The sequence below is a fragment of the Salmo salar genome, chromosome 06, assembly GCF_965601325.2.
Source record: "Salmo salar chromosome 06, fSalSal1, whole genome shotgun sequence".
Classification (NCBI taxonomy): domain Eukaryota; kingdom Metazoa; phylum Chordata; class Actinopteri; order Salmoniformes; family Salmonidae; genus Salmo; species Salmo salar.
The window spans coordinates 33,766,358-33,793,100 of record NC_138296.1 but is presented as its reverse complement, the minus strand read 5'-3'; the positions used below and the strand labels follow the sequence as shown (position 1 = coordinate 33,793,100).

General features: G+C 40.8%; 1 protein-coding gene across 1 annotated transcript; it reads right to left on the bottom strand.

Annotated features, from left to right (window-relative positions):
• Window positions 1-14,041: 14,041 nt before the first annotated feature.
• On the bottom strand, window positions 14,042-16,221 carry pirt (phosphoinositide interacting regulator of transient receptor potential channels). The gene is made up of 2 exons (XM_082976493.1): window positions 15,813-16,221; window positions 14,042-15,199 (listed from the first exon to the last, which is right to left on the bottom strand). Exon 2 carries the CDS (start codon window positions 15,172-15,174, stop codon window positions 14,770-14,772), a length of 405 nt encoding a protein of 134 aa, XP_082832619.1. The 5' UTR covers window positions 15,175-15,199; window positions 15,813-16,221; the 3' UTR covers window positions 14,042-14,769.
• Between the last annotated feature and the right edge of the window lie 10,522 nt (window positions 16,222-26,743).

Here is a 26,743-nt window from a genome sequence, read left to right as displayed (position 1 = left end):
TAGGAGAAGGCTCCAACCAAACAACACAACATGTGGATATACCACGATTGACAATCCAATAACCCAATAAAAATTTAACAGGCACTTGACGCTACAAAGAGAAGACCAATCAGACACAAGAAACAGCTAATCATTGACTCAAGGTTGGTTGAACTGTAGAGTACGCGCATTGTGTTGTCAATAATTACCACATACAGAAAGTCAAAATTGGCTATATCTTAAAGATTCATGAACACGAAAATGTGATTTTGGTCTTAATTTAAGGCTAGGCATACGGTTAACAGTGTGGTTAGGTTTAAAATCACATTTTAAAAAGATAAATTATAGAAATAGGCGGCGTTTATGACTTTGTGGCTGTGGTATGTAGTGACGACCGGTATTATGCGTGGCGAGATGTAAGTCCCGGCACTATCGTTTAAAAAAATAAAATCTAACGATGCCATTGCCAAGATGACAATGATTTCATGCTTTATGAGTGTTCTTTTTGTTACCATAGAATTTGATTATTCGTAAAACAACATTTACGTTGTGACATTGTGATTTTGTTTACATATTCAAAGCAACATGTCCCATATAACCGAAAGTATGAACAAGCTTGACATTTTGGATGAACAAATTGCCAATCGGAAGAATGGCTGGTATAGGCCGAGAATAAAGATTGAGACAATTTCCACAAGTCACCATCCGACGCCTATACATTATGATCCACCACCAGGACTACTACTACGCTATCCATGCCTGGTATTGGATAGGACACCGTTTGCAGCAGCTTGCGGGTTTGTGTTATGGTACCCAGAATGACCTGAGACTCCTCTCGTAAATTATAGAGGTCAAAGTAGTCTGAGAGCTTTAACATCATTTTAGAAACATTCATTACGAAAATACAATATATAATTTCGACCCAACCACCAGGTACGGAGACTGGACCGAATGGTCGTTTATTTTACTGCAATAACCAACGTCTTTTGGGACTCGCTCTGGCCTTGCAGCATGGATACATGTGCGTTTTATGATGACGTCACCAATTGGAATCAATGCCCCTCCCAGTCCAGGGTTGTTTGTAAACAGATGGTGGTGGAGGGGAGGGTGAAGACATTAACACCTCTTTGCAAGAAGACCGTGATCACACCTCTAGTGACAAGCACTGATAGTGGCATTCATTTTAACAGGGTATGCCAGTATGGCTTTGGATTGCACAGCTACCTTGTCCTTCACCAGTCCAAATGAGAGACAAATATATTTTTCATGAAGCATCAGCTTACATCAGAAATAATGTTTGATTTGTCAGACAACCCTACACACAATTTCTTGGCTCTTTGTACAAATTAATGGAGGGGGATAATAATTTGTTTATATATATATATATATATATATATATATATATATATATAAAACACTCCTGCATACTCGAACATGTAAAACTAGATAGAAAGTATGTGGGAATTGTAATGGATTTATATCTTTTCAAATAGGCCTAACTGCCTTTTTTTCTGGCCCCTGAATTGCTTTTCACAAACAAATTGGGCCAAAAATAAATATGTGCGGCCCTCCGTTGAATTTTGAACTCCCATTGTGGCCCTGGAGCCAAAATTATTGCCCACCCCTGCTTTATACTGTTTTATACCTTGTGTAATATATATCTTTCTTAAAGGGCATTTTACATGATCACCTTGGAACACCATACCTGGGGTCTATCTGAGTATCCTATAGTGGCTTGGCTTTCCTTTCCTTATCTCTCCTCTCCTTAATTGTTCAAAACAGTGTCGATTTTAGCACGTACATCTTGGTGGGGCAAACTCCCAAATTTGTTTTTAGATACAGGCCAGCAAAGCCACTACACAACATAACACTAAACAATACATTAATTGCATTATAATGGTGACAAACGGTGCCCACAAACTGTTTTCTTTTCAGCACCATGGAGTGAACCCTTACCACTGCTACACCTGGCTATCAGCAGAGACTTGTCTGGCAGCAAACAGTTCCTTCAGCCTCATTTACTGCCTTTTTTAAAGACATTGCCGATATGGCTGACTTCCTTAAACAAATGTGGTTTCTACTGACAATTGAGATGTACAAACATAAAGGGACGACGAGTTGATAAGAGGCAATCCTTAATTTCGATTAAGACATAAATGAGCGAGCTAGGGCGGACAAAGTCAATATAACTATTTGTTCAGTACCTTTGAAATGTACAGTGACAGAATTCAGAACATGGTATTCTCCCTGTACGCCAAGTCAGAACCGTAAGCTAAGTTATGAGGGGGAAAGGGACCAAATTATTACAGTGAGGCACATGGGCTACTAACATCTTACTACACAACATATTTATGCAGCAGCATACAAGACATTTTTGGACTCACCTTGTTGTGCTGTGCTCGCTTGAACAGGAAGGTGGCGCTACGGTCCTTGTGGGAAAATCCTTCATCAAACTTTGTCATCAAAGTCTGGTATTGTAGTGGAGGACCTGTTGGACTGTTTATTCTTAGTGTTTTCTTAGCACTATGCCAGGTGCTTGTAAGGGCACAGATGACATACCGGTAGGATTCCAGTTGAGGTAGTTTAATGACACTGATTCACATAGAGCAGGAACGGCACAGCACAGTGTATGGCTTGACCAAGAGTGTGTGTGGTTATTTCTGAAAGACACACAATGTCCTTGGCTAAAACAAAGAATGCTAACTAAAGGCAATCAGAGGAGATGGCTGGAACTTATCATGTGGCTTGTGTACTTTCTCTAGTTACTTCCTTCTCCTCTGTTAGAGATTGCCCAGCATACTCTGCTCCACATTACTGGTGGGCGGAGCTACAGTTCTCCTATGTCCTACTAATATTTACACTTAATAGTCTTTTGTACAGGAATTCTCTGGATTTATGGTGCTTTCAAGACAACTAGGAACACTGAAAAAAACCCAAAGTTGAATCATGACGTCGGTGATCTTCAGGTCGGAGCTCTAGAAAGAGGCCAGAGTTCCCGACTTGGAATTCTGTGTTGGATGGCTGTTCAAAACGTATTTTCCCAGTCGGAGCTTGTTTTTTCCACAGAGTTACCAGTTGTCTTGAACTCACTGAAGTCTGAGATTACCCAGTTCCGAGTTTCCAATTGTGAACGCGACAGGATTGACAACATGGACAATGTATTCAAACTTATCTGGCCCATGGTGTTCAATGTTTATCCTTTTAAGCTTGGAAAAGAGACCCTTAAACCCAGACTTGGACCACTCACCCATTCCACTGAATAGCAGGCTATTGATTGCTTTGCAGTGCTTGCAGTTAGCCACTGATTCCTTCCAAACCACTTTTTGTTGTGTAATGTTTATGTCCAATGGCCGATGAGCACCAATACATTTTATATATACTTTCTCTTCATATAACAAGGATTGAAAAGGATTTGCCGGTAGATTGTCAAAGTGATTCATGATGACTGCTTGTATAGCTTGCTAGCTAAGATTTTGAAAGTACGATGTTGACATGATATCAGGAATCAAGGTAAGACCCAAGTGCAGACCGTGTGAAGTAACAATGTTTATTGTAACACCAGGAGCAGACAATGACAGGTCAAGACAGGCAGACTCAGGGTCAGGCAGTGTTTAGTAATCCAGAGGTGGAGCAAAGGTACCAGACGGCAGGCAGGCTCAGAGTAGGCAGAGGTCAATAATCCGGAGGTGGGACAAAGGTACAAGACAGCAGGCAGGCTCAGGGACGGGCAGAGTGGTCAGGCTGGCGAGTACAAGGTCAGGACAAGCAAGGGTCGAAAACCAGGAGGACGAGAGAAAGCGAGGCAGTGAAAAAGACAGGAGCTGACAGGACAAACGCTGGTAAGCTTGACAAACTGGCAACAGACAGACAGAAAACACAGGTATAAATACACAGGAGATAATGGAGAGGACGGGCGACACCTGGAGGGGGGTGGAGACAATCACAAGGACAGGTGAAACAGATCAGGGCATGACACATGATCAGTCCAATCAAAGCTACGGTACATATAACGTGATCTGACGTAATTTTATCTGTGGCCAATGACCTTGAGCCTTCTTGGACGGGCACTTATTATGTAACTCTATGGCAGCACACAAGGGGCTTGAATTTTCAAGCTCTCCCCGTAGATTTTGTGGTTACGTAGTGTCCCCATGAGTGACTACAGAACATTACCAACCCCTACGCCATGTATTTTCCGCTGACTGTTCCACCACCACAGAAGCACTGAGCTAGGCTGAAATACCTGCATTTTGGAGCTGCCTTACTCAAGAAAGCAAAAAATGTTTGAATGCGACTTTATTAACTAATTTTTTGAATTGTTGAAAAAAAAATTGTATATATTTTTAGCTAAACAGGTGGGGCTCAAAACAGGTGACCTGCCCTGAGTGACGTGTCATCACTGGTTCAGAAAATAGGATTAGTGGAAGCAATATGACAGAGACCCACCCAGGGGATTTGCTTTCCCCTGTGGTTCTTCAATGCTCTAAAGTCAAAGATAATTTGCCTCTTCCTCTCTGCTAAAGGTGAGGAATAAGGCTTAGGTCTGGTCCAAAAACAACCCCTAGCCCCATACCTTAGGCACAGAATTTGTTCTTAACTGACTTGCCTAGTTAAATAAAGGTAAAATAAAATAAAAAAAGTCATTGACTTATTTCCATTGAGGTCCATAAAGTGCATGGTGCAAAAACATTACATACAGTAGATACAGACATAGAAACATTCTTACATACAATAGATACAGACATAAATACATTATTATATAGGTACATACATTAAGATAGTTCTATTGTTCAATCATCAGCTAGCTTTTGAGATTCTTTTTAAATTAAGATATGGTCGGTATGGCGTTAAGTTGTTGTGGTAGTTTGTTCCACTCCACAGCTCCATATATAGAAAGGTATTCTTACGTATAGACCCTTACGTTTTAATCAATATCAGAGGCTCTGGGTTAAGAACAATTCTTACATGCTTGTTTTGGCTGGTCTGTAGCTTATTCTTTAGATGTTTATGGATGCTGGTGAACCATTATGTGTATGCATAATTAAGGTGACACTGAACCAGTGTACATGCCAGAGTCACTATAAAGACCTTTTTAGGTCTGAGCTAGGAATGTACTTTTTTGGTTTATCTTTGTTAAAGCTTTCAGTGCCATAGTATCACCAGTTAGGTACCTATCCAATTCACACCCATGGTAGCAGACCACGAGTAGCCCCCTTTGACACTTAAACCAGGGAACCTTGCAATCTTTACTCTGGAACCAAATCCGATGGATTCTGTTTTTCCAAGATGCAGAGAAAGTCTGTTATTTTACAAATGCCTAAATTCTTTAAGAGCTACACAAGTGCCTAGGGGTAGGGGTGAGTGGTTGTTTCTGGACAGACCACCACAGAAACTATTCTTTCGAGATGCATGCACCAATAAACTATATGAATATCCAGCTACCACTGGAGGGAGGCATGTACCTTCCTTAACAATATTCACAAGATGGGAGAACCGCAGCAGAATGCTGGTAAACTGTACCAGAGGTTTACAGGAATAATACATATCCTGGCATAATAACTGATTTGATAAATCATGTTCAGTCATTTCATAACATTATTTATGAACATGAAATGCTTTGAAGACTTATGTTTCTGGTTTTGTAACATGAAAAACACGACAGAATTGCATCAGCTAGTGTTTTGCAAAAACCAGTTTGTTTTAGCAGGCCATAGAATGTGACGTGCACTCTCCATTTTAACTGTTTGTGTTCGAGTCAGAAGCTATATGAACCATATGAACAATGTGGATCATTGCAACACATGTTTATTTTTCCTATATGGATCTCTTACATGCTGGCAACATGTAACATGTAACCCTTTCAATAGATTTGGCAATCCTACAATCGAAATGATTTGATATTTCATGGTACAAGAACAAATATTTGTGAAAGGATTATTCTGTTTTGTTATGGTTCGTATGTAACAGCTTGTACTTATTTGTATACAAACTGCTTGTATACCAAAGAGTGATACGCGGGTGTATTAAAAGACTGGCTCACCTGTGTGAGAATATGCTAGAGTATATATTTGTTGTAGGTTGATGGACAAGCCCATAATTGTAAACTGTGTAAAACAGGCAACATTACTCTTGCCTCACCTCTCCAACATGTCAAGGCCTTATAATATTCTGCCACTGGAGTGTGAAGTGATAATGTGCTACTGATGTTTATGACTCACACCACCATGACAACCTGAAATCGAGCATTAGCAGGAAATCCAGGGTCCCGCGAGGCTCTGAGCAGCGTGGTTTCCATACCAGTGCTCCTGGGGAGAGGCTGCTCTAATGCCTCTCCTCCATTTCCTCTGGCCGGGGCCACAGCCAAATGGACTCATTAATAACACTCTCCATGAGGGCGTCAGAGGGAGCTAATGCTGCCCAGAGTGCTGATTAGGGCAAGGGGAATCCCAGGGGGCGAGAGGCAGAGGGTAGGCATAATGAAAACTTCCTCTCCTTAGTCAAACTTCAACTCAGAGTGAATAAAGGGAACACACATTGTATACACACATACAACAACTAACACAAGCACACATGTAATTGTTACTTGTTTGAGTTTGACTGAATCAATATTCTGAATGTTTGTATACCGTCTATTGCGTAATATTCTGTATTTACAATAGATGCTACTATACTGAACAAAAATATAAACGCAACATGTATGTTCAATGTTTCATGAGCTGAAATAAAATATCCCAGAAATGTTCCATACGCACAAAAAGCTTATTTCTCTCAAATTTTGTGCACAAATTTGTTTACATCCCTATTAGTGAGCATTCCTCCTTTGCCAAGATAATCCATCCACCTGACAGGTGTGGCATATCAAGAAGCTGATTAAACAGCATGATTATTAGGCCAAAGATGTATCAAGTTTTGAGGGAGCGTGCAATTGGCATGCTGACTGCAAGATTGTCCACCAGAGCTATTCCCAGATAATTTAATGTTCAATTCTCTACCGTAAGCCGCCTACAAAGTTGTTTTTGAGAATTTGGCAGAACGTCCAACAGGCCTCACAACCACATGTTACTACTCCAGCCCAGGACCTCCACATCCGGCTTCTTCACCTGTGGGATTGTCTGAGACCAGCCACCAGGACAGTTGATGAAACTGAGGAGTATTTCTGTCTGTAATAAAATTCATTCTGATTGGCTTGGCCTGGCTCCCCAGTGGGTGGGCCTCTGCCCTCCCAGGCCCACCCATGACAGCTACCCTGCCCAGTCATATGAAATTCATAGATTAGGGCCTAATGAATTTATTTCAATTGACTGATTTCCTTATATGAACTGTGACTCAGTAAAATCGTTGAAATGTTCCATGTTGTGTTTATATTTTTGTTCCGTATAATTTTGAGGTAATAAGTTTGACTACAACACTATTTTGTGTTCTCTGTCATGTCACACAAATATAATTTTATGTCACTAAAAACAGTGCACACTAGGGTTGATATGTCAGCCAAACGATTCTGTAGTCTCCCTGCTTTATTAAGCTACTTGTCTCTGTCGCCGTCCTTTTAGAAATCCTTAGTCATTGCTGGAGAATGATGTTTAGTCTTTTTGTTTGTCTCTTGGTTGGGTAGATCTACTGTCACATCCTAAAGCAGAACCTACATTGCTAGTTAGACTAGTTTCAGGCAGCCTCACTACTATTACACTCCCGTATGTATTTATTTAGTTGGTGAAGCTAAAACTTTTAATTTGATTCTATACTCCAACATTTTGGATTAGAGATAAAATGTTTTATATGAGGCGACAGAAAATGTCACCTTTTATTTTAGGGTTTCTTCATACATATCTGTTTTCCCGATTAGAAATGAAAACACTTTGTATCTAGTCCCCACATTAGGAGTTGTCATTACTACTTGTAAAAATTAATGTATAGCAGGGGTCGGCAACAGGCGGCCCGTGTGCCAAAACCGGCCCACAAGTGATTTATTTTGCCCCCCAAAGTTTTTTGTAAAAAAAAAAAAAAAAACGTGTTTAAGGTAGGATATCTGTTTCCAATTATTCCCTCAAATAAAAAGAGAGACATATGTGATCGTGGATCAATATAACCAAGGTATGAAATGATTGTATTTGAAAATACAATCTCTTTTTGGGCGTCCTTGTAATCAATTTCAATTTTACAAATTATTATATTTATGTTTTGGCCCCCCCGACCGACAAATATTGTCCCACGACTGAATCTAGTTGTCTACCCCTGACCTATAGTGTTTTACATTTAGTCAAAACTTTAGTATTTGGTCCCATATTCCTAGCACACAATGACTACATTAAGCTTGTGACTCTGTGAACTTGTTGGATGCAAATGCAAGTTGTTTTGGATGTGTTTCAGATAATGTTGTGCCCAATAGAAATGAATGGTAAATAATGTACTGTCATTTTGGAGTCACTTTTATTTTAAATAAGAATATAATATGTTTTTTAAACACTTTTACATTCATGTGGATTTGTTCAAATAGTTATGAAACCTTCAAATGGGGTAACTAGATACATAATGTGCTTTCATTTACTAAATGGTAAAACAGACATGTATGAAAATATCCTCAAATAAAAGATGACATTCTATACTGTCGCCTCATTTAAAACATTTGATCCAAAAAGCTGGAGTATAAAGCCAAACTAAAAGTTTTAAATTCAATGAATAAATATGTAGGAGGGTGTACATTTAGCACTCATCTTCTTCAAATAAATCAAATCAAATGGTATTTGTCACATACACATGGTTAGCAGATGTTAATGCGAGTGTAGCGAAATGTTTGTGCTTCTAGTTCCAACAGTGCAGTAATATCTAACAAGTAGTCTAACAATTCCCCAACAACTACCTAATACACACAAATCTAAAGGGGTGAATGAGAATATGTACATGTAAGTATATGGATGAGCGGCATAGGCAAGGTGAACTAGATGATATAAAATACAGTATATGCATGTGATATGAGTAATGTAAGATAGGTAAACATTATTAAAGTGGCATTGTTTAGAGAGCATTGTATAAAGTGACTAGTGATCCATTTACTAAAGTGGCCAGTGAGTGAGTCTCAATGTAGGAAGCAGCCTCTCTGAGTTAGTGATTGCTGTTTAGCAGTCTGACGGCCTTGAGATAGAATCTGTTTTTCAGTCTCTCGGCCCCAGCTTTGATGCACCTGTACTGACCTCGCCTTCTGGATGATAGCGGTGTGAACAGGCAGTGGCTCGGGTGGTTGATGTCCTTGATGATCTTTTTGGCCTTCCTGTGACATTGGGTGCTGTAGGGGTCATGGAGGGCAGGTAGTTTAACCCCGGTGATGCGTTGTGCAGACCGCACCACAGTCTGGAGAGCCTTGCTGTTGATGGCGGTGCAGTTGCCGTACCAGGCTGTGATACAGCCCGACAAGATGCTCTCGATTGTGCATCTGTAAAAGTTTGTCAGGGTTTTGGGTGACAAGACACATTTCTTCAGCCTCCTGAGGTTGAAGAAGCACTGTTGCGCCTTCTTCACCACACTGTCTGTGTGAGTGGACCATTTCAGTTTGTCTGTGATGTGTACGCCGAGGAACTTTTCCACCTTCTCCGCTGCTGTCCCTTCGATGTGGATAGGGGGGTGCTCCCTCTGCTGTTTCCTGAAGTCCACGATCATCTCCTTTGTTTTGTTGACATTGAGTGAGAGGTTGTTTTCCTGACACCACACTCCAAGTGCCCTCACCTCCTCCCTTTAGGCAGTCTCGTCGTTGTTGGTAATCAAGCCCACTACTGTTGTGTCGTCTGCAAACTTGATGATTGAGTTGGAGGCATGCCTGGCCACGCAGTCGTGGATGGACAGGGAGTACAGGAGGGGGCTGAGCACGCACTCTTGTGGGGCCCCAGTGTTGAGGGTCAGCAAAGTGGAGATGTTGTTTCCTACCTTCACCACCTGGGGGCGGCCGTCAGAAAGTCCAGGACCCAATTGCACAGGGTCGGGGGTGAGACCCAGGGCCTCCAGTTTGATGATGAGCTTGGAGGGTACTATGGTGTTGAATGCTAAGCTGTGGTCGATGAACAGCATTCTTACATAGGTATTCCTTTTGTCCAGATGGGATAGGGCAGTGTGCAGTGTGATGGCGATTGCGTCGTCTGTGGACATGTTGGGGCGGTATGCAAACTGAAGTGGGTCTAGGGTGGCCGGTAAGGTGGCGGTGATATGATCCTTGACTAGTCTCTCGAAGCACTTCATGAGTCAATGAGTCATTCAAAATGTTGAGTCTGTCACATTTTGAAGCTTCTCTTTCTGATATTATTTTTGAGGATAAAACATAAAAAATAAACATTTATTTGAACAAATATTTATTATTTTACACATACTATAAAAGGAGTTATGTGCTGATGCAGTCTTTAAGGATGGACCCAAGTGCTTTAGAGTTTATGTCCCACTTCAACCCAGCACAAATGAAATCCTGGCTGTCTGTACATGACATCTTGTCATTCTACATCATAGGGGTAGAATAAGGTGCATATGCCATTCTTCACTTCCAACTGGAGTTGTTCCAGGGTCCAACAGGTTCCTGGACAGAGGAAAGTATATATATTTTTTTAAACAACAGCCATGTCTTCATCATTATTCATCATCATCAGAAACAGACACACACCGCTTGAACTAAAGCTCAAACCTTCTTTAAAGAAAACAAGGGCCTCTGGTTCACAGTCCAATGAGAAACATGGTCAAACACCCAGAATCCAGAATTCTGTCAACTCCTTAAATTTGTGAGGGTCAAGCTGTCAGTCTAGCGGGACCAGCCATTGGTCAGGTGGATCACCTTTGACCATGTTTGGGTGTCACTTTGGCAAGATGAGCTCTTCGTAAGGCACTGTGAGACTCCCCAGGTACCAGAATATCCAGAAGACCAGGCTGAGGAAGATGAGCAGGGGCCCCGACAGCACAAAGAAGTCCCAGAAACTCAGAGGAGCAAAGATCCCCAGGAAAAATAGGATCAGACCGACAACATCAAAGACCAAAGCCAGGATGAGAAAGAAAACACAGCGACCCATAGAAGAGGTATCCATAGCAGGGACATGGACGCTGTCTGGGTTCCTGTCGGCTGAGGACTTTACAAGAATGAGGAGAGGCCTTTCCAGCCACAACCTTTTTAAAACGCAAGTCGCATTCTTCTGATTTTCAGTACGCCTTCAAATTCTTCCATTGTAGGAAACAGCTGCAAAACTGGTATCCAACCACATCAACAGGTTGTACTACTCTGAATGATCCATTAAAACATAAAAGCCAAATGGTCCAACCTCATTCCTTAGCAATCCCTGACTTGCAGCAATGTAATTACAGTGCTTGAAATGGATCATCTCATTAGATAACTATTTTTTATTTTGGATGCTTACCAAGATCATTGGATGTGTATTTAACATAAATAAAAATCTAATGCACCATGCCTCTGTGTATAAAATAATAATGCATTTGATATGAAAAATATGACATCAGCATATATGTATGACATCTAACATTATGAACAGTGTGGGAAAAGATACTGTATGTTGGGAAGATATATTTCAGTGATTCTATCAGCAGTTTATATTTAGCCTGCAGTAGGCCTACTGGACGCATTCCACAATTATTTACTATTTCATGCTTCCTACATCATGACCGAAAGAGGAACTGCAGTGAAAAACCTCTCCCTTTTAGTACCTTGTTTGACCAGTCAGACAGTCATGGGAGTTTGGTTTACCTCTGTGCAATACCTATTCAACCAAGGACTGCAAAGCAGAGTCAACAGGCCAGGATTAGGTAGCATTAGCACACAGACAGGCAACGCCCTGAGTACAATGACTTGATATGCACACGCTCATTATCAGTCATGTTAGTCAAAACCTATATGTTGGTAAGGCAACTCAAATCTAAAGAATATTAAGAAATAAAATATAAAATAAATCACAACATTAAAAAAATGTTCACATAACATCACATGGCGATTATATTAATAATTGATATATAAATGAAAAACTAAAACAATATAATATGCATTCAGAAAAATATCTACAGTGGCCTATATCCCTAGGACTATGGATCATTTCACCCCATAATGATGAGTGTTTGTTGTCAAGAACTGATGTCCAGACCAGTACTGATAAATGTCCTGAATTGTCTGTAGTCCTATTCCGTGAAGCGTACAGTGTTGAAGGTAGTCTTGGGATCAGAAAGTGCTACGGAGAACCTTGAAAATCAAATGAGAAAATACCAAATCAATAGACTGAAAACATTTGTTCCCGAATACAGATTCATACATTTTCCAGATTATCATTTTACTTTACATTTTACAATTAGGCAATACAGTCCCCTAATTCAGGGTTTCCCAAACTCGGTCCTGCTCCATCTACACGTTTTGGTTTTTGCCCTAGCACTACGCAGCTGATTCAAATAATCAAAGCTTGAGGAATAGTTGGTTATTTGAATCAGCTGTGTAGTGCTAGGGCAAAAACCAAAACGTGCACCCGGGTGGCCCCAGGACCGAGTTTGGGAACCCTTGCCCTAATATGAGTTACCTATGGTGAAGCTAATATTGGTTACCTAGGCCTACCGGTTTTATAATGTTCTTAGAGCAAAATAGCTGAATGAGGTTAGTGTGTTTATCAGAGAGGACTTCTTTTTCATTAGTGAAAATTAAATATAGTTTATTTTCCTGAAATTAGGCACAATGTATTAGAAGCCTAAATCTTATCCCAAAACGTACAATCAGAACAGCCTTTCAACATTACCCCTAGCGAGGGTCTGCACATCCAAGTTCTGTATATCTGGTGTCTGTTTTTCCTTCTCCATCGAAAAGGAGTCCAAGCTGGAGTCATAGCCGCCATTCTGATAACCGAAAGATTTCCCCCAGGTTATTCGAGAGGCGACGTGAACAGGTGAAGGCGTCACAGCTTTAACCTTGTTTTCCTCGGCATACTTTGTGGTTACATGTTCAGGTTTGCATTTTTTGGAAAGCCTCTCAGACAACTTTCTGGCTAACTGTACAAAACTCCGTTTCTTTTTCATTAAGCTTGTTCCCAAGCTGTCTTCTGAGACCTGTATATTTCCCACGTACCACATAATCCACCAAGCCAAACTTATGAAAATTATAATTGAACCACTGTAAATCAAGAAATCGCCATAAAACCTGCCATCGATACGCAAATTGGCAAAAATTCCAATGAACAGGATAATGAAACCAATAACATCAAAACCAATAGCCAGACAAAATAACGGCACACACCCGCCTATGCATCTAAGGTCCATCATTGCGTCGATACACCCTGAAAATAACGGATGGTGCGTCTATTCTGTTCCTCCTATTCTTCTCGCACCCAGAGAGCACACCTGCTGTGAGAGCCGCCCCAACGTGACGTGTTCAGAGCGAAAGGTAGACAGTTCACCATTTATTTTCTTCTTCTTTAAAAAAAAGTCCTTTGTCACGATAACAGACTACAATTTAATTGATCAGCAAACACATAAAATAGACAAACAAAAAGAGCTATACTTTCTTATGGCGCACTTATTTTACAGTAGCCTATTCACCAGAAGTGGTTGTCTCGCATATGGTGTTGTTGCTTGATGCAAATGATGCAGCTTGTGTGCAGGCCAACATAGTTCTTTCGACGTAATGTAATTTGCCAGTCGAATGAGTACTCACCTACAAGTGAAAATACATAAGGGAATGTCGTGGAAATAATAGTCTGCCTACCCTTATACATCAACAAAATCGACCACGTTGATATCATTTGCCACATTTAGACAAACCTAGTCAGTCACATAGGCATTCTGAACAGAAACATAATTATTCTAATAGTATTTTATAGTCACTCTAAAATTGAGGTTGTGTAAAATCAAAGTTTCAGTCCAGTCACGAGAAGGACATTCAAATGCTATGAAAAGTGTGATGTTCTTCACTTCCCCTTGGCACTAAACACTTTCCATTTGTTGGGCCAGTCAAGTGTCACACAGAGATGACATCTAACACACACACATCACTGGAAGTCTGTAATGGCTGTGGATGTGATGAATATAGCCTGCAACTGAAAAGAAAATGCATCCATCACCAAATGTTATTTATTTATTTTACCTTTATTTAACTAGGCAAGTCAGTTAAAAACAAATTCTTATTTTCAATGATGGCCTAGGAACACTGAGTTAACTGCTTTGTTCAGGGGCAGAACAACAGATTTTTACCTTGTCAGCTTGGGTATTCAATCTTGCAACCTTTCGGTTACTGGTCCAACACTCTAACCACTAGGCCACCCCAAATGAGCACTTATGTTATTTATTGAATTATTCATGAGTCAGTAGCCTACCACAAAGGCATGCTGTCAATACTCAATCCTGCTCTCATCAATGTACATGCACACATCTTTCTTCTCAATATGCTTGTCACTCATTCTAATAATTATGCATAAAAGCAGTGGACTACATTTATAATTGTGTTATTTGGCAGCATGGTCATTTTCTAGTACTTTCAAATGCTTAAGAACAAATGCCAAAGAACCACCTGTAACTTGGTTATAATGTATACTTTGTCATGCAGATATTAAAATGCTGTATACATCCGTAGTGGTGGAAGAAAATAGAACGATTCATGTCCTCCTACAAGTTAATTGTCTTTAGAGCAAACATTGATCATGTGAACGTGTAGCCATGATCAGCAGGGAAGTATCGAATCCTCCATTGTACTTTTGGGAAACTAAATGGTCTGATAACCAGACTTTGAGCCTGAGGACTCTCCAGGATCACAGCATACAAGACAGGGATACCCCGCCCGTGCCCACCTCATAATTTAAAGACTGGTTGCCTGTAGTAACTGAAGGGCTTTTTCATGGTGGGCTGCTTCCTGTTCTCCTTGGTGATGGGGATCAGCACCACGCCCACCACCAGCACCATCAGGCCAATGGATACCAGGGCCGGGCCCAGGATGTTGGTGGCCTTCCTGCAGTAGCCAGCAAAATACAGGCCACTCAGGATGAAGCCACAGGCAAAGATGCTGCCCCCGGTGGACATGAGGTGGAATGGGAACCAGTAGATCTCACATGTGCTGCGGGCCGACTCGTTGGTCCAGAGAGACTCGCTGCGGGACAGGCTGAACACGGTGCTTTCTGTCTGGGGAGTGAGCTGCTCCTGGGACTGGGAGTGTAGGGTGCACTCCCCAAGGGGGATGTTCTCTGGTAGTCCAGGCATAGCCTTTAGCCTTACCCCTCCTCACCTGGGAGTCAGTGGAAGAAGGTGAAGGTTCAACAATGACCTCATACATCCCTATCTCTTTCTGTCTATTTTCAGCTGAAGCTGGAATTTAGAGTGGAAATAATTATTACCTAAAGGATAAGGCGTCCAGGTTGGAATAGCTTCTACTCTAAACAATAAAAATGTATACCGGTGTCATATTTTCGAAGTCTGCATTTCACGTTACATTCCTTGTTGTTTCAAATAAAAGGAATGTAAAAAAATCGAATAAAAATGTGAACGACACTAGCGCGTTTGAATGCATCCATTAAGAGGAAATTGCCTCTTGTGCTTCTTGGACGCACCCTATTTTATCTTGGATCTCTCCTCTGTGAGTACAACATGAAGCCGATATCGTATCACCTCAGTGATACACATCAGTGTATCATATCACTTTCACTTAATACTTCAATGTCATGATAAAGGGTCGATATAATACTATACAACAGATTGCAAATTCAAGTTTGTGCCTTACTTTCCAAGCCATAAATCGAACACAGACCACATTACCAACTTTTAGAATGTATTTGCTCTTGGCAAGTCTTGAGAAAATACAACTCAAGGCCAAAATCTAAAGAGATCAGATAAAGACCTACCTTTGAGATGCTGAGTAACTTGCTGCTATGATGTTATCCCTGCGGTGGTAACAGTATCTCAGTGATCTTAGAGACCATTCCAAAAGACAGAGAAAAAAAAATGAATAAAAAGCTTTGGGTGTGGATGTTTGTGGACAGCAAGCCCAGTGTGGCCAGCTGAATGCACTGCAGATAACCTCCAGAAAACAACCCCCACCCCCCCCTTATGGTCTCTCCACCTCCTCAACAGACCCTTCTGACTCCTATTCATGCTAGCCCTCACAGCATCTGCCATGGCTGGTATTAAATTAGTACTGATGATGCTTCCTGCCTGGGCTAGGGGCTTGCCTTGCTGTCCCTAGAGAGCTTTCATCCAGTCTCCCAAGTATTGAGTTGAGCCTTCAGAATTCATGTGAAGATGCATGTCGTGGTTCGAGAAACCTCTTCCCCAGATCCACAGGGTAGTGTTTGTTGATCTGAATGTCTGAAAGCCTTTATAACTGACCAGAAGAGAGAGAGAGAGAGAAGAAATCAATGTACAGGAAGAGTATTAGAGATGAGAGGGGAAAGCAGGGCAGGGCAGTGGAAATGGCTGACATCACCCATCACTGTGACTTCTCATTGCCTCTGTATGGAAATCATCTAGTATTTCTAATTTTATTCTATTTAACCAGGAAAATACCTTTGAGGTTAGAAACCTCATTGGCAGGGGGGACCTGGCAAGAGGTCACTAGGAAGTAGTCAGTGTGTAGACTCAACACAAGAGCATAATACCAGTGGTAAACCGTGGCTATTGGGCCTTCAGTGGGGGAAGAAATCTTCCAAAACATTGTACCAAACAAAAAAATTAAGAAAAACACAGAGACAGCACCCACACTAACGTTACCAGCCACAACTACCACACTGCTTACACAACCTATGGTAGCCTAACACCATCACTATCACACTGATGCTGAAAGGACCGTGACTGTAAAACCGGCGCACTCCATGTAGAAGAGTGCAGTTTTTGTTAAACACATAGGCCAATAGAAAGACAGCAGTCACACACAGCATTATGTTAAAGAATACACCAGTAAGTCCCAATCATAAGAACACAAAAACATTAGGCTAAGCAATTCCAAATCTAAGTGTACAACCATTACATCCCATTGCAAACATGATTATCATGTTCGGTACACAAAGTTACCAGTGATCTAAAGTTTAAGTGCAACAATGTTTCACACGCATAACACATTATTTTCAAAGAGATAGCTAACAACAGCAAGTGAACTGCAATTTGAAAAAATAATAGTTCCAATCACTAGATGAGGATCATTTGAAATGTTACTTCTTGTTGAAAGTTGATCTCTTCGAAAACACCTGCTACTTAAGCCGCCATCGCACACCAGTCTACAGCAAAAACTAGCTAGCTTAGACCTTGGGAAAACTACTGCTCTTGAGAAGGTGGAAGTTTCCATAGGTTTCTGTAAAAATAGTCTCACCCATTACAAGTAAAAATGTGATTGATTGATTCCACATTCACTCCAAAATTTTGCTCGAATACAGTTGAATGGAAGATTATTTCTATCAAGCTTCTGAGGGCCAAGCCAATATTGACCTATCTAGATAGATTTATCTCCCCAGAGCACCAAAGAAAAATGATCAGTGCTATCCAGGATCTTTGGGACATACCTACCCTAAACACTAACACTAACACTAACACTAACAATAACACTAACAATAACCCTAATGTAACGCTTGGGCGTAGTGGGTGCAGAGTCAGGAGCAGGAAGCAGAGAATGCAGGGTAGTGTTTTTAATAACACACAACGGCAAAACACAAGCCGCCCCAACAGCGAACTAGGGCGCACACAAAACCAAAGTGCCCAAACACATGGGACAGCAAAGGTTGGCGCAAAATACGCACTAGCACCTCAAAATACAATGAGCGTGCAACAACAAGCTACACACAGATCAAATAATCCCGCACACAGAGCAGGCGGGCCTCCTGGCTAAAATAGCCCGGCTAATCAGCCCAAACCAAAAACAGGTGCACACAATAAACGGAAAGGGGGAAAAGGGAATCAGTGGCAGCTAGTAGGCCGGCGACGACGACCGCCGAGCCCCACCCGAACAGGAGGGGGAGCTACCTACGGTAGGAGTCGTGACACCTAACCCTAAACCTAACCCTGATTGGATCTTTTTTCTCCTCAGTTTGAACCGTTTCCTATCCAACACAAACTGAAGAGATTACATCAGAATGCCATTGAAATTAAAACAACATTTATATATAAAAAATACAACAATTATTTTATAAATCCTTGGCCTTCTCTGAAGGTGTAGAAGGCATTGACGTATAAAAGAAGTGAAGACTGCTTCCAGAATGGACACCATTGTTTTCAACTTAATCTACTCGCGTTCGCATAACTCGTTTTGTGGTTGCTGCTATATGCTTTGCAAAGCTTATAATGCCTGTGCTCTACCAAAGGTGGCACAAAGGTGATAACAAAAATGTATTTTGTGGATTTTTTTTATTCGACTTCTCTATGGGGCCATCAACGGGAATATCTTTTTGGGCTCAACTTCAGCTAAACTGCAGTATTGAAAGTGCCCTCTGAGCACAGTGGATAGTGTGCTTCCAGACCGGAACCCTGGCCCCTGGTAGAGGGCCTTGACGGTTCCCACTGCACAATACAATACATTCACAATGGTCATCAACATTTTACTCTATCAGACCTTTAAACTCAGCAAGAAATACCCTCTCCTGCAATTTTAAGTTATTTTGCAGCTCGTTCCAAGACCAAGGAGCATTGTAGGAAAATGAAAATGTTCCACTTTCAGTCCTGGTCTTAGAAACTGTGAAAGATAGTATCAGCTGAGAACAGGTTGGAGACTATAAATTAGTTAGGAGCACAGATACTGTAAGTAGGCAATAGTCCAAGCACTGCTTTTTACACAAAGATGCACCAGTGCTTCAGACTTTTCATAGGAAGGGAGGGCCACTTCACCATGTCGTATAGATCACAGTGATGGGTGAGTGGTCATGCATTTGTTATAAATCTAAGCACCCCGTGATACACAGTGTCCAGTATCTTAAGGGTGCTGGATGAGGCTTGCATGTAAACAATATCCATATATTGGAGGATGTAAATATTGTTCAGGGAAAAAAGGATAAATGAAATATATTATCAGACTGGAGAAAGTGCCCTAAGACTCAGCAGATGCATCAAAAGGTGTGAAAATATCTGTTAACTGTACTAATTTCTTTGTTGTGTTAATTAAAGGTACACTGTAAAGTGGTTTCCATGAATTTGACAGTAACTTACAGGTTGCTTGTGGCAAGTAAAATTCTGTATTTCATATTACCTACTGTAATATAAATACGGTATAAAAAAATCAAAAATAATCAAAAAACAAACACAAAAAAAATAATATATATATATATATCAAATAATAAAAAATAAATAAATAAATAAAAATAAAGATTTTTTAAAATAAAAACAAAAAAATATCGATTTGATTTATATAGCCCTTCTTTCATCAGCTGATATCTCAAAGTGCTGTACAGAAAACCAGCCTAAAACCCCAAACAGCAAGCAATGCAGGTGTAGAAGCACGGTGGCTAGGAAAAACTCCCTAGAAAGGCCAAAACCTAGGAAGAAACCTAGAGAGGAACCAGGCTATGAGGGGTGGCCAGTCCTCTTCTGGCTGTGCCGGGTGGAGATTATAACAGAAGATGGCCAAGATGTTCAAGTGTTCATAAATGACCGCATGGTCAAATAATAATAATCATAGTAGTTGTCGAGGGTGCAACAAGTCAGCAACTCAAGAGTAAGTGTCAGTTGGCTTTTTCATAGCCGATCTTTGATCCTGCTGTCTCTAGAGAGTTGAAAACAGCAGGTCTGGGACAGGTAGCACGTCTGGTGAACAGGTCAGGGTTCCATAGCCGCAGGCAGAACAGTTGAAACTGGAGCAGCAGCACGGCCAGGTGGACTGGGGACAGCAAGGAGTTATCATGCCAGGTAGTCCTGAGGCATGGTCCTAGGGCTCAGGTCCTCCGAGAGAGAGAAAGAAAGAAAGAGAGAAAGAAAGAGAGAATTAGAGAGAGCATATTTAAATTCACACAGGACACCGGATAAGACAAGAGAAATACTCCAGATGTAACAGACTGACCCTAGCCCCCCGACACATAAACTACTACAGCATAAATACTGGAGGCTGAGACAGGAGGGGTCAGGAGACACTGTGGCCCCATCCGATGATACCCCCGGACAGGGCCAAACAGGCAGGATATAACCCCACCCACTTTGCCAAATCACAGCCCCCACACCACTAGAGGGATATCTCCAACCACCAACTTACCATCCTGAGACAAGGCCGAGTATAGCCCACAAAGTATCGAAGCAAGTACTGTGTAATGACACTGTACAATACTGTAAAATGTATTGTATTATGATGTAAAAAAGGAAATGCTACCGTAATTAGAATGAATGAATGGATAACTGAAATTCATTGAGGGGAGGGGTTTGTATTTCAGAGTATTTTGGTTAGCTGCTAGGTAAAGTGTTTACACATTACAACATATCAATTAATATTTGGTGTTTTATATAACTTGCACTTCTAGGGGCCTTAAGAAAGGCTTCCATCTGGTTGCGACTACAGTGCCAAACAGACCAAAATGACATGACATTTAAGGTTTAAGACTCCAATCTGTCCCCTAAATATTTTAAGTTCATAGGGCATTATAATCACATGCGAGTTATATTGGTACATCATTCTCAGTCGTGGGTGCAACAAATATAGCCTCTTACAAGACCCGCATCATAATATGTTAATGAGCCAGAAACAACAATACCGTGCACCCACTAGTGGTCAAAAGTGTTTTGCCTCTCACAATGCATCATAATTTACAGTATGATGCAGTAAAATGTTAAAGTTTTTTTTACTGTCGATAATAACAAAAATTACAGTATAAATGACAGTTTTCTGTTAGAGTTTAGGTAATGTTATTTTCAATACTTGATCATTGTCTAAACTCCAACTATTTGTAATGCACCCATCTATAGCTAATAATTGACTTTAGTCAGGTTGTTGAGTCAATATACATTCTTTCCTCATTGGTGTTCCATTGAAGTGCCCTGTTATGATCTCATCGCTTACAGTTAGTTTAGCTTGGCACATTGTATGTTGACTTGGGAAAAAACTTGGTGACAGTTGGTGACGATTGATCTTTGCAACATAATCCCTTTGTTTAATTCAATCAGGATTCACAAAGAGCTCCTTGGCAGGGAAAATGGCTCATTCGAATTGGCTAGAATTTGCTATAGAAAAACAAAATTTGCACAAGTGCTCACTATTGAATTATTCTCATGTTTCTCTGTCATGAGTCGTGACTGCACCATGTGAATGACTCGTGCTCCCTGACTGGGTGTGTTCTTACAATGTTAAGCAAAAATTCCATATTGTGTAGTCAATAATGTATTTGTGATGCAGTAGGCAATATTACCCATTAGAGGGCAATGCTGGTCTTTACTAGGTTTTGCTATATAGGCTCTGCGTTAGAGATTTTGCACCAGGATTCATACTTGCGTCCTCCACCTAGCAGAATTACCACTCAGAATGTAACAGTTTTGTGCACCGCTATATGTGAGACATGTATTAGCGGTTGCCTCTAATGTGCCAGCTTCTGCTTATGATGTGTTAAATCTATCTTAAATGGTCCATTTACTTTGGTCGTAGACACCTAGAGTAGTCACCCACTGACACTCATTTATTATTACCTCATATTCTCTCAATAAACTTAGTTAAATGGATGAAGAGAAAAAAGACATGACTGTTGACTGGTCAATTGTAGTGTGTATACTATTTGCAGACATGTGCATCAAAGATACACGGGGAGGGAGAAAGAGAAAAATACATTTGGACGAATAAAGTCAAACTGACTCTTGATCCTAAACAGCTCATCATTAAATATCGATGAACCCTCCAGAGTCAGCTACATCCACTCAGCCTCAGACATAAATAGCATTCAGAAGAATACAATGATCTGTCTCACTATCACTGCAGACCCAGGTGACCTTGAGACTAATTATTCTCTATGGCAAGTTTGCATCATTTGCTAGAAAGGCCCACAGGAGGAGCCATGCTCCCTGGTTGATGGCAAACAACAGCCGCAGCACTAATTCAACTCATCCACTCGACTGCTGAGAGAGGCTGCATGGGATGAGACCCTTCAGGTTTTGAAGATTCATTTGTCTCTTATTCACAAAGTACACCTATACCTGTTTGATCCAAATTCTGCGTTTCCCCTCTGTCTCACCTTCTCCTCAAAGGAAATAGATCATATTACATTTATTTGGTAGGCTGGATTTACTTATACTTTATTGCTCTCCCATATCCTTTGACAAGGCCTCTGTATTTATTTCTCGCTACTTAAGAGAAACAGTAGCACACCACTCAACAGTCTCGTATTATAGTGTATGTAAATCTGGGACACTCCATTTAGTATGATAGGTTACGTTTGGTATGGCTACACAAGACAGATGGTTACTTAAGGCAAAAACTTAAGGTGGGTGGTTTGTCGGGGTGGATGGGTAAGTGTATAACACAAACATCTAGCAACCCAAAGGTTGCATGTTGAAATCTCATCATGGACAACTTTAGAATTTTAGCTAATTAGCAACTTTTCAACTACTTACTACTTTTTTGCTACTTTGCAACTACTTAGCAAGTTAGCTAACCCTAACCCTAACCTTAACCCTTTTAGCTAACCCTTCCCCTAACCCTAACCCTTCAACCTAACTCCCAAACTTAACCCTAACCTTAGCCCTAACCCCTAACCCAAGCTAATGTTATCGACCTAGCTAGAATTCATAACATATCATAAGTTTAGCAAATTCGTAACATATTGTACATTTAGCAAATTCATAACATATAATACAAATTGTAATCCATAACATATCATATGAAATGGGTGATGGACATTCACAAATTAATACATACCATACGAAATGTAACATATCATACTAAATGGATTATCACTGGTTTACATAAGGAATAATGCGAAATGCTCTGAGACCAGGTTGCACTCAAAGGAGAGGCATATGTAGTCTCCTGATGCTTCTTGTTCCTGGCTCCCATGCTATTGTGAAATCATTGTCTTGCCCTGTGTGTGTCAGGTGTGTCAGGGAGATAGATAGACAAAGAGAGAGAAAGAAAGAGAGACAGAGGGAGTAACAAAGAGAGAAACAGAGAGAGAGAGAGAGGAGAGAGAGAGAGAGAGAGAGAGAGCACTAATGCATGCAGTTGGGAAGGTGTGGATTGTATAAACAGATCAATAGCTCAGGCAGGTCTTATTTCTGACAGATTTGTTTTCCCAGTCTGGTAATTGGCAGGGATGGAGCCCGCTACACTCCCTGGTTGATCTCAAGGTGCTCTGTTTGCCTTCTTTGCTGATGTCTGCCTTGGATTGTTCGTTGAAGGTTGTTGATGGCTTCCGATTGAACTGAGACTGGCCACATGGTTTGGCTCTATATTAAAGTATGGGGGCTCACTGAGGATTAAGTTTAAGAAAGCTGTCTTTCATTATATCCTCTTTGAATCTTTAAATCTCTTACGAGCCTGGCCTTATCTATTAGTAATGGTGAAGGATCAGACCCATCTCTTCATCTTCAGTCAGTGCATTTTTTTCTCTCTCTAGCTGAGTGGTTACTATCATGGGTAAAACCAAACCCTTCAGGTTATGTCTCTCGGATTACATTTTCTGAATGTAATTCGACAGAGAAGATAAGAATCATTATGCAAACAGAATTATGAAAAAGGTCACAGTCAGTTTTGAGTTCCAGGGATTCTAAATAGCCTTTTTGAAAGTGAGTTGCTTAGGTAACTTTTTGGGACATGCCCTGTAGGTGTCATCTCAGTTAAAACTCTGTCACTGCTGTTCTGCACGAGTGCAGTTCTTTCAAGGAGAAATACAACCATTCAGGCAGAACAGAAGACTTTCTTTATGGCAGAGGCTATGCTCGTATGGCACCATCAGAGACCTAGATGAACTCACTCCGGAAGATTCTAAAGTTGGAAGATTCAGAATATTTTCATTTAATTAGTCGGTGGTGACTCGACATCTTCCATAGTGGTTGAGATGGGCCATGGATATACTCCGACTGTCAGTTGGAACACTTGGCCCCAGTGTTGTTGGATATGTGGAGTGAGAGGCTGAGAAGCTCTAGTCAGCCCAACCTACACTACTGTCAGCATCCCCTAGATGTCATTTGAGGTAAAGACGCTTTCAAGAGTGCCGATGCCGATGTTCTCTGCAGCCTTACACTTGAAAATGAAAATGAATTTAGCAAAGACAATACGATTTTAGAGGACTGCCGTACATCCAACTCCCATTCACACAGACCTCAGTCCACTCTGAGTCCCAAACAAAAAGATTGAATGGCCTTTGGCGGCTAACAAACTTTTATTGTCTGCCATCCTTTCTGCTCTATATAATCCCCTTAAAAGCAATAAAGCCTGTGTGGTGTCAGCACCAAAGTGGGGTTGAGAGAGTTTCATTCAGAGGTTGCAAGCTGTCCACGTCGGGTAAAGCAATATACTGCAAGTTATGATTGTGCTTCATGAGAATCTGACCTCTAATTCCAGGTATTAAGAGAAAGGCTAATGGTATCAAAGGGTCAGACCATCCTGAGCCATGGGAAATAAGAGCAATCGATAAGGGGTCAAAGAGATAAACAAGGTGCAGGCAACCCAGAAGTACGTATCTCTGCCTGTAAATATCTCTGTTCTCTGGCCAACAACACTTTATCATGCCAGTGCTGTAGATTTATACCCTTGAAGGATGCCCATGAAGTAAGGAAAGGTCTGCCTGTGACACTAGAGGTCAAAGGGTACAGTATATTACCAACTGTGTGGGGAGAAGGGTTTGTTTGTCTCGACACTGCCAAGCTATGGCGAAGGATGTGTCTCCCTTGGACAGCCCACCCCCCGCGGACGTAACCTCCTAGCCGTAACTATAGAAGCTTTTGATATGCTAATCCCCCTGTGAGCGGTGGGTCCAGTCGATAGTATTGATCCAACATGCCCATCAGCATTGTGGAGAAGGTCCCTCGTTCTCATGGGAAAGTGCTCTACCATCCCTCCTCATTCTTACAGACCTCGATGACTTGTTTGTACCAAAAGAGGCACGGAGTGCTCAGAGTTTAGTCAGGGCTGACCTTCAATGACAGCTTGATGGCTAAGGCAGTGCAGATGTTGAAGCCTAATAAAGACAAAGGAGGTCTATTTTGCCTCATGCTTAAAATCCAGTATGGCCGCTAGACTGTTACCTGTTAGTATTCTCTGTGGGGTATGTAGCCTTGCAGACTTTAAATTAACAGGGAACTGTTAGAAAAATACTTATGTTAGTATGTAGAAAGTAAGTATAACGTTTTCACTCTAAAGTATTGCTTTTAAAGGGAATTTGCAACATGTTGGTATATATTGAACACTTGGCCTCTGTCACAATGGCTTCTCTAAATAGATTTGTGAGTGGATGTATTTTTATCTTCAAATGCTTTTGAATGTCAGTCTTAGGGGAAGGTTCATCTTTGTGTCCAAGTGCAACCTCCTCCATTTTGAAGTGAGAGGGAACATGGCAGTTGGATATTACACTGCCCAGACAGAAACCCTAGAGACTAGCTTTCAATAACAATAAGAGGTGGCTAGCTGATGTGGCTCTCTGTCCCCTCAAACCAATGTGTGTCCTCATGAGGTTAATTCATTACATTGCTTCACATCTTGTTAGATTATGCTGGACTTCCCATTCAGCAAAGGCTAACTATTGCTGTCAGCATCTATTCATCCTTGAAATGTGTAGGTGGCTGACATTCACAGTTTTTCGCAGATTGTTTTCACAACCATTTACAAAGTGTTCAGATCGCACCAATAGCCTCAATGATTAAAAACCCTACAAATAGCAACAAATGGATCTAAGACAACAAGTGAATGTTGTTCATGTCAAAACTGGTAACTATCAAACTCTTCCAAGATATATTGCCTAATGGTGGCTGTTGTCAGGCAAGTCGGTTACTGGACACCATGAAATGTATATGAAATGTATACACTGAGAATACAAAACATTAAGAACACCTGCTCTTTCCATGACAGACTGACCAGGTGAATCCAGGTGAAAGCTATGATCCCGTGCCTTTGAACGGGGTGTCAAGAACTGCAACGCTGTTGTTGTTTTTTCACGCTCAACAGTGTCCCTTGTGTATCAAGAATGGTCCTATGTTTGATATACTCATTGAACCTTTTGGGTAATATTTCACATTGATCAATTCCTTTGGCTGTGAAAGACTCACATTTTAGTTTAAAGACTTTGTTGTTCTGTTCAGGCTCCAATTCTGATCTGTCCAGACAAAGGAACACTTATGCCCCAGGATTATATCGATAATATAGATTTTGTCTCTTATTTTCATCCTTTTTTTGAGAGAATATAGATTTCTTTATTTCCTCACCAAAAAGGGAATGAAAATGTCATCACAGTGACCCCTCAAGACAAATCTCCTCATGTTATTACATAATGTATTTGTTTCTTAATCTGAATATAACTGATGTATATCATTCAATCAATCTAAGTATGATACTGTAACACATTTCATATTGGGTTAAAATATGATAGTCACAGCTTTTTGATTTATAGCCTTGTCAATGTACTCTGGAGATTTGTTTTATGAGAAACAGTTTTTGGTGGTACGTAATAACATGCTGAACATTGTCAGTATTAACTTATTCTAGGAAGCCTTAATTGTTCTGCTCTCACAGTTCATTATAAAGTGGTGTTTACTGAAGGACTAAGATACTGAATAATTCATGAGAGTGTTTTTCTTCCTTTGTATCAGTTTTTGCCTTCTACAAACTGTCTTCCTGCATTTTAATCATTGTTAAGCCTCTTCAGACTTCAGGGACAGCTCAGCCATAATAATAAAA

Coding starts and splice junctions, on each gene's coding strand:
- pirt (XM_082976493.1), bottom strand. CDS start 15,174: ATGCCTGGACTACCAGAGAACATCCCCCTTGGGGAGTGCACCCTACAC.